The 9,681-nt window shown below is 31.1% G+C and overlaps 1 protein-coding gene across 2 annotated transcripts in view; it reads left to right on the forward strand.

The window, feature by feature from the left end:
• Nucleotides 1-2,558, forward strand: part of LOC106458479 (rap guanine nucleotide exchange factor 4-like) — a 95,339-nt gene extending 92,781 nt beyond the window's left edge. For both annotated transcript variants that reach the window (XM_022384701.1, XM_022384703.1), the window contains exon 23: nt 772-2,558. In XM_022384701.1, the coding sequence (XP_022240409.1) occupies nt 772-844 (73 nt within the window). In that variant the 3' untranslated portion in view covers nt 845-2,558. The remainder of the gene's footprint in view (nt 1-771) is intronic.
• The last annotated feature ends 7,123 nt before the right edge of the window (nt 2,559-9,681 follow it).

A 9,681-nucleotide genomic window follows, 5' to 3' on the forward strand; every position in this document is an offset into this window, starting at 1 on the left:
CTATTTTGGCGCGTCGCGCTGATTATATTTATAGGTGTGTGGAAGCTTTCTAGAAAATTCAGATTACGTAAAAATACAAATTTACGCCTTTACGTACATACATATATTGTTGATTCTTACTTTCGAGAATCTTCTACAACTTTGGATAATAGGCGGGAGTTTAGCAATACATATCTTACACTATAAGCTATGCATGTTTTTAAATATAAACTTAATTTAAGCAAACGTTGATATTCAAATAAATATATAATAATAAATTCGTTACACATTGCAGTAACAAATGAGTAAATTAAAGACTATTGCATTAAAAACAAAGAAAAACTAGGCTTATTAACTTCCATACTACAATACTTTTGGATTTCATTTCTAACGCTTTATTCAGTACACTTTATACTCGTACAGGTTTTGTAAGTACAAAAAATATTCCAAAAGAAAATATGTTTATTACCTAAATTATGAAACTCTTAAGAACACTATATGTTTGTTCTTCATTTAAGTTCAGTTTACTTCTGTTCTTATAAAAATATTATTGTTAACATAATTAATATGCAGGTATTGGTATTGTTTTCAGAATACTGAGGAACTGAATATGAAATAGATTGGCAGTAAAAATGTTAATTGAACATTTTTTACTTAATACCTAATACAGAGTTATGTGATAAGAAAATAGTGATTTCAGTTAATGTTTCAACAATAATACCTGTTCTCTGATAGAAAACATTTATAGTGAAGGCAAAAAGATATAACGAATCTTTGTTTTTGACAATACAGGAACTTTTGTTTAATTGACAATCAACGACGTCTAACGCAGTTGTCAAATAATCTTGAACCCAGACGTCCTTAATAATGTCAATAAGACGAATGACTTCCAATACCACTTGGCTGGATCTTGGCGGTTGATATGCTCAAAGAAACAAACAAACAAACTGGCGTATGAGGACAATCTGTAGCACATGGGAAAACTTATTTATTTTACAATAACTAAAACTGTCGGTAAGTTGCTAGGTGTATGAGTACTGGTGTACTAGTCACTTGTCAGTGTTTGTGTGAAAATGTCGTTTTCTATAGACTTGCAGATTGCAGAGACGACAGAAATGTCCACTACGATTTTCTATACACTAGCTTTGTACTTCAGGTTAATGTATCACTAACCTGCAAGATTTGACAAATCAATAGCATGGGATGGTTTACTATGATTTTGTTTTCAACAGAATGAAGAAACTCGTAATGGTTTAAGAATTGAGAAAACAGGAGTTATATCAGAAGTGAATTTGACTGTTTGGCATATAAGACTATTACTTTGACACTTTTGTCTGTAATGAAAGTTGTTAATTGACATATGTATGTGTTCTACAAGCAACGTGAGGTAAAAACAATTAACACCGTTCTTTCAAAAGTATCTGAACAGTACGTGTGCAGATGGTTTTGACAGTGCAGTGTATTTATCTTGTCATTAACCTTTACCAAACACATTTTTATGTTGATTGTGAGTGAAACTAGTCGTTAAATCTTTCAAAAAGCTCTCTTTTCGGAAAACTTTACTTTCAGTTATAGTTGGATTGCATCCATGTTATAGTTTTCTGCAGGAGGTGTAATGTAATACGTGGACATTGTTGATGGTTGAAACAAAGAAACTAGAAAATCTTCCGAAAATAAAATGTTAAATCATATTTTCATATTCGTCATTTTTTTAAGAAGTGAGTTTAAATATTGACCCTAACTACGTGTCAACTGGAAACTGTGAAGTTTATGTGTCAACTCTACTTGTGAGTTTAGTAGCATTATTTCACTATCGATATTATGCAACGTGTTAGCTACTACATTAAACAACATTTTTTAATATAAAATGTCTTTCAGTTTCATCTTACTTGCTAGGCATTTTCTTGGAATAATATCTGTAATTGAGCTTTTATGAAAAATGTTTTACATTCATCCTCAGCAAGCTTCTGTTCACGTGCTAAATGCAGACATATCCATTTTTGACGTCACGGTGCATTATCGATTATGTTTCCCAACTATTCGTAATAGGAAGAAGCTTCAGGAGAAGCTTAACATTTTTCAACTTTTTAAATTTATATCAATGAAATTCAGGCAAGATGGAAAACTAAACGAGTTATAGTTTGCTGTAATACATATATATATGTGTGTTTACCAATATAAGAAGGTTGCAAATCTAGAATATCTAAATATTTAAATATGAATATAAGATGTATATTACTGTTGGGCAGCATCTACACTCATATACAGTTAATTATATCTGATCTAAACATTAATAATAATACAAAAGTCCATATTATGTTATTAACTCAAATACTGATAAGGTGATAAAATTCGAACTTGAAGAGAAAAAAAAAACATCTCTCGGTTGTTGACATCACTTGTAGTCTGGTCCTTTTTGACAAGCCTGAATTATGGGAATAGTTAGGATAATTATAATTTGAATAAGCATTTTAAATCATTTATAATGGAACGTACTTTATATCATTTATTAATCATGTTATACAGAGGGTTTCAGAAGGAGAATTCTTACAGCAACAACAACAACAACAAAACATAAACGAATATTAGGATTAATTCATATAAAAAAACGGAAGTGGTTTAAGATCAATATATTTTGTATATAAGTTTTCAACTTTTTTTGATTTGCTGTTATTCCAAAATAATATTTATAGTTTTTACAGATCGAAAGGCTTAAGGTTCAAGTTATGATGCCGCTGAACACGCTCTACACTTTCAGCAGTGAGCTCATTAAAAAAAGTGATAATAAATGCAGTCATTCTATTCAAAGAGCTAACCGAAGCTAGCGGGTTACTCTCTTTCCTATCAGTAGTTTAAAATTAGGGGAGGCTATACCTGAATCCAAGGTGCCTTTGACTCGACCGTTTAGCCTATCTGACGAGTAATATCCGTTCAGGTTGAAAACACTCTATTGCAGAGAAGACATATCTTGGCATAAAAATCTACTTTTTCTAGGCAGTACTCTAACAGTAAAGTTTTCTCTCTATCTAGAGTTTCTAGAAGTGTGTTTGCAGAAAACCGGGTTGGCTTAAAACTATGTTTTTCAGTAATTTAACTTAAAAACGCTACGCACTTTACGTAAGCAGCTCATTTTGTGGGTATTAACAACTTGCTTCGACTTATCATTTTCTCAAGCGTATCATTTATTATTAAGTCATTCTCATTTATGTTAAATATGTGTCGTTTAATACGTTTGTACCTGTATTGTTTTCAGTTTTGCGAGTGGTTTACGGGTAATTCTTTTACTGTCTTCATTTATTTTTTGCTAAGGATTTGTATTGAGGGCTAATATTCCCCAAACATTCCAACGCTTTATGAAGTAAGGTTTGATCATGTAGTGCTTGACATATGGTTTTTCACGTTGTCTTCAGCATCTCACGAATTAAACCTCTAAAGAGATTTGTTTCTTTTGTCAAATTTAATCTGTAATTTTAAAACTAAAATATCAGATCTATACTATAAATGGCAAACTAATTTTTATAATGTATACTTTAAACTCCTCTTATAGTAACCCAAAGTGTTACATCATCTCATGTAAATTCATGAGTTACGACTATTTATACAATTGATAATTTATTCTGTAATTTCGACTTGCTGTTTTTAAAGTAGTATTTTAACTATTTTGTATCGTCTGGTAAATATTCATATTGTTTTAATGCATATTAACAGTACAAAAATGTAAATTTTAACTATAATGTATTTTTATTAGTGGAAAATTTGCAAGATCAGTTTACAAGTTGAATCTTTTTGGTTTCGTTACAAAACAATTGATGTTAAATTGTTAGTACTTTTGTCTTTATATGCAAATTATCTTTGATTAAGTAGAGGCCATGAAAGAAGATGTTTGTCTTCTTAATAAAAGTAAAGCTAAACAATAAAATAATGAAACAAATATTGTGAGAGTAAATATCGTTTTCTTTTGTGAAGTATGAAATAAATGTTAATGAATATTTTATATTGTTTGTGGTGTCCGACACTTTCTGGTACATGATTCTCTAATAAGTATTTTATCACAAAAGTTATTCTTTATGCAGAAGAAGTAGTGCCAACGTCACATATTATACTTCATTTCGACTTGTAATAAAAATACTATGAAACATTTCTGCAACCTGATGTAGTAATCACCAAAATATGGTAATAGTGAATTTAATGTACTTGATGCTTTAATTTTCCGCAATTTCCATCCAAACTTTTAACTTTTGTAACACATTACTATTTAAGTATTAATTATATATTAGTCTAATAAATTTATTAACTTATGCAACATTATTATTGACTTGTTGAAAATTTTGTACCTCAAATAATTAAATATACTATGCTTTTGCGTTTAAAAATGATAAAGTATTTTGGGGGAAGAAGATAAATTTGAAAAACACTTCCCTACATATTAGTGACTAAAAACAATTTATCTTAGGAATTTGTTTAAATTGCAGAATCTTATTTTATTTTAAAGCAATTCGTTAAAGAAAACAAAATATACTGTGTATAAGAAGTAGATTCATGAAAAGGTCATTTTAAAAGCAGATTAATTATATATTTGATTGTATGTTAACGTTAATAACTAAAAATGTATCACAATGTATATGAAAGATAAAACCAACATATTTTCACTCTCTGAAGCTAGTCTCACCATAATTTATTCCGTGTGTTACTACTACTGTCAGCAACAATGTGTTAAATGGCAGATTATGAAGAGAAATATTTTACCGTACAGTACGAGGTTGCCGTTGAGCTGTGCAAAAGTACTTTGATAGCAGATTTAAACCAATTGTTTGCTCATAAGTCAAATAAGATAACATTTCTATAAAAAAAAAGGCTAATAAACAAAGTTAGGTATTAGAACGATAAAACATCCATCACTAAAACAGATATTTCACAATTTTCTTTGAAACTGTAGTTGTAGAATTATTTTTGTATATGTGAAACAACGATGAAGCGTTGGTTTAATTTCTGTATTTATCATACATGCACATTTTTTTGCAAAAATAATCAATTAAAAGATATACATATATGTATTACAAAAAGTGAAATAAAAAATAAAAAATTCTGCCGTAAATGTTGAAGTTTTCATATTAGATCAATAAAACACTTTTCAAACAAAAATTTATATAAAAGAAAATTGAAAAATACATCAGTTGTTAGTGTCATATGTTTTGGTATTTATTTTTACCCTTATATTTCTTTATTTGAAGTTTTAAAGCTCCTAGAGTTATATTTCCTAAATATCTTTGCAATATTTAGTTCAGTAAATGTAATATGTGTTTTGCTCGCTTGTTTAAAGTTAAACACAAAGCTACACGATGGGCTATATGTGCTCCTCCCACCACGGTATATCGAAACCCGGTATCTAGTGTTGTAGGTCCGTAAACATACCGCTGTGCCACTGGGGGGCGTTATACGTGTCATTAAACAGACTAGCAAAAGTACAACAAAAGTCTTATTCAAGTATTTACATCGACTTAAATAAACTTAGCAAGCGGAAGATATGGGGACACTCTGAGGTTGATACAAGTGTAAAATTAAAAAGCCAACCCCGAGGTCACTCCACGAGGACTCTGAAAGTATATGCTTTTGTATGGTCCAGCGATTTGTCAGTTATCAGCAGACATACTCACAGTCTTTTGTCACATATATATTTCTATACGTGATCTAATATCTTCTAAATCAATAAGGTAACGGTAATTCAGTGAAATAGTTCAGTTTCTTATTAATACATAATAAACCGGCATTATCTGTTTGTTTTGTTTTTGTAATTAAGCACAAAGCTACACAATGGGCTATCTATGCTCTGCCCACCACGGGTATCGAAACCCGGATAAGTTATAAGTCCACAGACATACCGCTGTGCTACTGGGGGGCTTCGGCATTATCTAATTTTAAAAGCTGTAATAGAGTTAATCCTCCTTATTATTTTTTCTACCTAAAACCAAGCATTATCTTGTTCATCAAATCAATACCATTTACCTAATGAATCACTATTCGGTTAGGGTAGCCCTAGTGTAAATATAGTGGGTGGTGTTGACCAGCTGCCTTCCTTGTAGATTATCGGATAGCGTGATAGCTCTGAAATAGTTACAGAATGAACTTACGTAATCTAGCCCATTAAATATTAGTTATATTTATCTCCTATAGACTGAACTAAACATATTCTAGCTCAGTAAGTACTTTTCCAACCAACTTAAATAACATTTTCTAAGCCAACAAATGCAACATGTTTATTTCTCCTATGTGGCAATTCATCATTTCCCAGCTCAGAAAATGTCACAAATGTAGGCCGAGTGCCTGACTATGATGGTTAGAATTAATTGTGTGCATCCTGGTGACGTAAAACGCCCTCACACTTTTGAGATCCTGGGTCTCTATAGGAGTAACGATCCAACCCCTCTGTTTGATTAGAGTAGTGTAAGGGTTGGCGGGAAGGTAGCTACCTTCTTTTTAATCTATCAGTTCAAAATCAGGGACGGCTGGTGCAGGTATCCCCTGTGAAGCTTTCCGCGATTCAACTCAAAGAAACAAACATTTTCCTAATTCCTGATGAACCAACGTTTTCTGGTTCAGTAAAAACACAGTAGAAAAGACTGCAAGACGTGAAAAAAGTATTCAAAATTGGTAAAACACACGTCTATGACAAAAACTTTGTTATTATTATTTGCAAAGTTTCGGGCAGAAGCCCTTCGTCAGGCACTTTAAACCGGGTTACATAGAAAAAAGACTTAAACAGTAAATGCAACAATTATTTTTCCTCATATCTAGGAAAGCAAAATTATCTACATCAGTAAATTGAATATGAAATTTTCTAATCTATAATAATAAAAGATCCTGTTTGTGTGTGTGACCGCCATAGCTTCAAGAAGAAAGAACCTAGAGACCTGAAACTGTGCACTCATTCTAATGGGATTCTGAGGGTGTACACCTGGGTATTAATGTTTAGATTTGACTAAAAATATTTGGCCAATATTTTGCTCTCTAGCCCTTAAGCTCCATAATTCTGTTTCCTGAAGGTGTATAGAAAAGTAACATTTTTTTCTAATTATCACTTATTGAATGAACAATATGTGGAGGTTTTCTGCAATATATTGTTGAAAAAGAACAAAATGGTCAAATATCTGCCAAAATTGGGGAGAATGGACATATTTTACCAACAAATGAAGAGCATTCAATAAGGTATGAGGCAAAATATTTCTTAGCACACTAAAGACAACAGAAAGGGAAACAAAAGCACCAGGGCCAATGGAACAGAGTCTCAGAATACTAGAAAAGGTTTAAATAGATAAAGTTCGGGAAATGACATCAAACAAAACAGTTAATAAATTTTGGCGCATGAATAAATTTCAAACACAAATATGAGAAGAAAACTACAAATCTGAGAATTAAAAAAGTTGAATTGAAATAAGTGTGGAAAATGGCAACTAACAATAGGAAGAAAAACATGAATAAGAGCATATTAAAGAATTCGGAGAATGAAAAGAATTCAAATAAAAACAGGAACAAAAAAAACGAATCTGAGAAGCTAAATTAAACCTATTTGCTTTTACGAAGAATTAAACTGAATTAAGTTTGGGAAATGGCAACAGACAAATCAATTAAAGATTTGGGGTATCTATAGAAGTAATTAAGATAATGGAGAAGACGCTTGACTGGTACATTGAGGCCTCTGTGAATCATGAGGGACCTTAGAATCCCGCAGCAGGGCGTGGATATGTTATGCTAGTATTAAATATAACAAGCTATAGGGTTATCACAATAAAGGTAAAACCTATATTTCTACTACTTCATGAACCAATAGTAAATATTAACATATTTTTTCTATTTAATAATAACTAACATAATGTTCTCCAGTGGGACAGCTGTAAGTCTTCAGATTTATTACGCCAAAATCAGGTGTTAAACTCCCCTCGGTGGACACAGCAAATAGACGGATGTGGCTTTACTCTAACAAAACACAGACACTAAGGTGTGTATTGCATGTATTTTTATCCTACTATTGCTACATAGTTTACCAACATTAGCTACTTCAATTAATCTAATTGGTGTATCTCCTACATAGATAACTTATAGCTTTGAACTCGGTAAATATAAGAAGTATTTTCTGGTTACACAGTGAACAATTATTTCCTAGCTACGGAAATATAATTTGACGTCTTGCACCACATAATAAAGCAAAATTCTCTAGTTTAAATGTAAATGAATTTATTATTTAACTTATGAACAAACATTATCTCATTATCTAGCATAATAAAATAACTTGTAACATTTTCTATATTATTAAATATAACAGTATTTTCTATTATTTGGTTAATCCATAGTATTTAGCTCAGCAACTCTAATGAATGTTTTCTACTACCTAATGAAACATCGTTTTGATAGCTTAATAAATATAAAAACTATTTACCCATTATCATGAGAACAATAATTTTCTAACGATAGGAAAATTAAATCACTTTCTACTACTTCTAGAGTCAACATATTTTAATGCATTAAGTACAATAGTATTTTCAGCTACCTAATGAACCAGCATTACTTACAAAAACATAATTCTTCTCCTACCTACTGATACAAAACTTTCAAACTGAGCAAGACCTTGCACAGTAAATTTTAAAATATTTTTTATCACCTAGTAAACTAAAATTTTACAATACAGTATAAGTATCATGTTCATTTCTACTAACCAGTTACTAAAGATTTTCTCGTTCAGTAAAAGTAACAAGTATATCCCTATTACCTACCGAACAAGTATAACCCAACGACGTAATGTATAGCGTAGCATTCTATTACCTAGCGAACCATTATTACCTACCTCAGTAAGTCTGACAAGTTGTACTTTTCCACCTTAGAGAACCAACATTTTCGAGCTCATTAAATGTAACAAGTACTTTTCTCCTACCTGGTTAGGAAGCATTTGTTTGCTCAGTAAAGTGGAACATGTATGTTTCTCCTACCTACTGAACAAATATTTTAAAGTTTTGTAAATGGTACATGCATTTTTGTAATATCCACTGAACGAGCATTACTTTGCAATGTCAACCTAACAACATGACATAGCCCAGGAAAATTAGGATATTTTATTCTAACTGTTAATCCTATGTTTTCTCACCGAGAAAATGTAACAAGTAACGAAATTATTATATTTTTAGTTCAGTAACTGGAACAAGTATTTTCCCAGTATACAGTGGGCCACCGTTGTTTAATGGGCACTTTCGTGAGACAATAATCATGTTACAAATAATAATAAAGAAATAAGTCAAAGGCTTGGGTTGAAATAATGTAATTTATGAGAATCACCCTAGTAACATTGTTAGCTATATTTTCTCTTCATATTTTTTAAGTATTCCATAAAATCTTTAGTAAAAATACTCTGATAAAGTTTAACAAAATCTTTCTAAAACATCAACATTAAGAGCATGTAATATAAACTTATTCAATTGGGAAGCAGAAACTTGGTTGGCTGTAGAAGAGTACATGGTTTTGGAGTAGACTTACTTCTCAAGGTCTGACTGCTCGTTGTAGACAGTTCTATCCAATGTTACGTATTGGAATTTCGAATAGTCCGAAGCCGAGTTAGCTGATGATTTAAATTTAGCTGTTAAATTGTACTTAGGATTTAGTATTTAAATATATGCCGATATATTGGTCAATTTACGATATTTGTCAACAAGATTGATA

This window comes from Limulus polyphemus, unplaced genomic scaffold (genome assembly GCF_000517525.1).
Source record: "Limulus polyphemus unplaced genomic scaffold, Limulus_polyphemus-2.1.2 Scaffold470, whole genome shotgun sequence".
Classification (NCBI taxonomy): domain Eukaryota; kingdom Metazoa; phylum Arthropoda; class Merostomata; order Xiphosura; family Limulidae; genus Limulus; species Limulus polyphemus.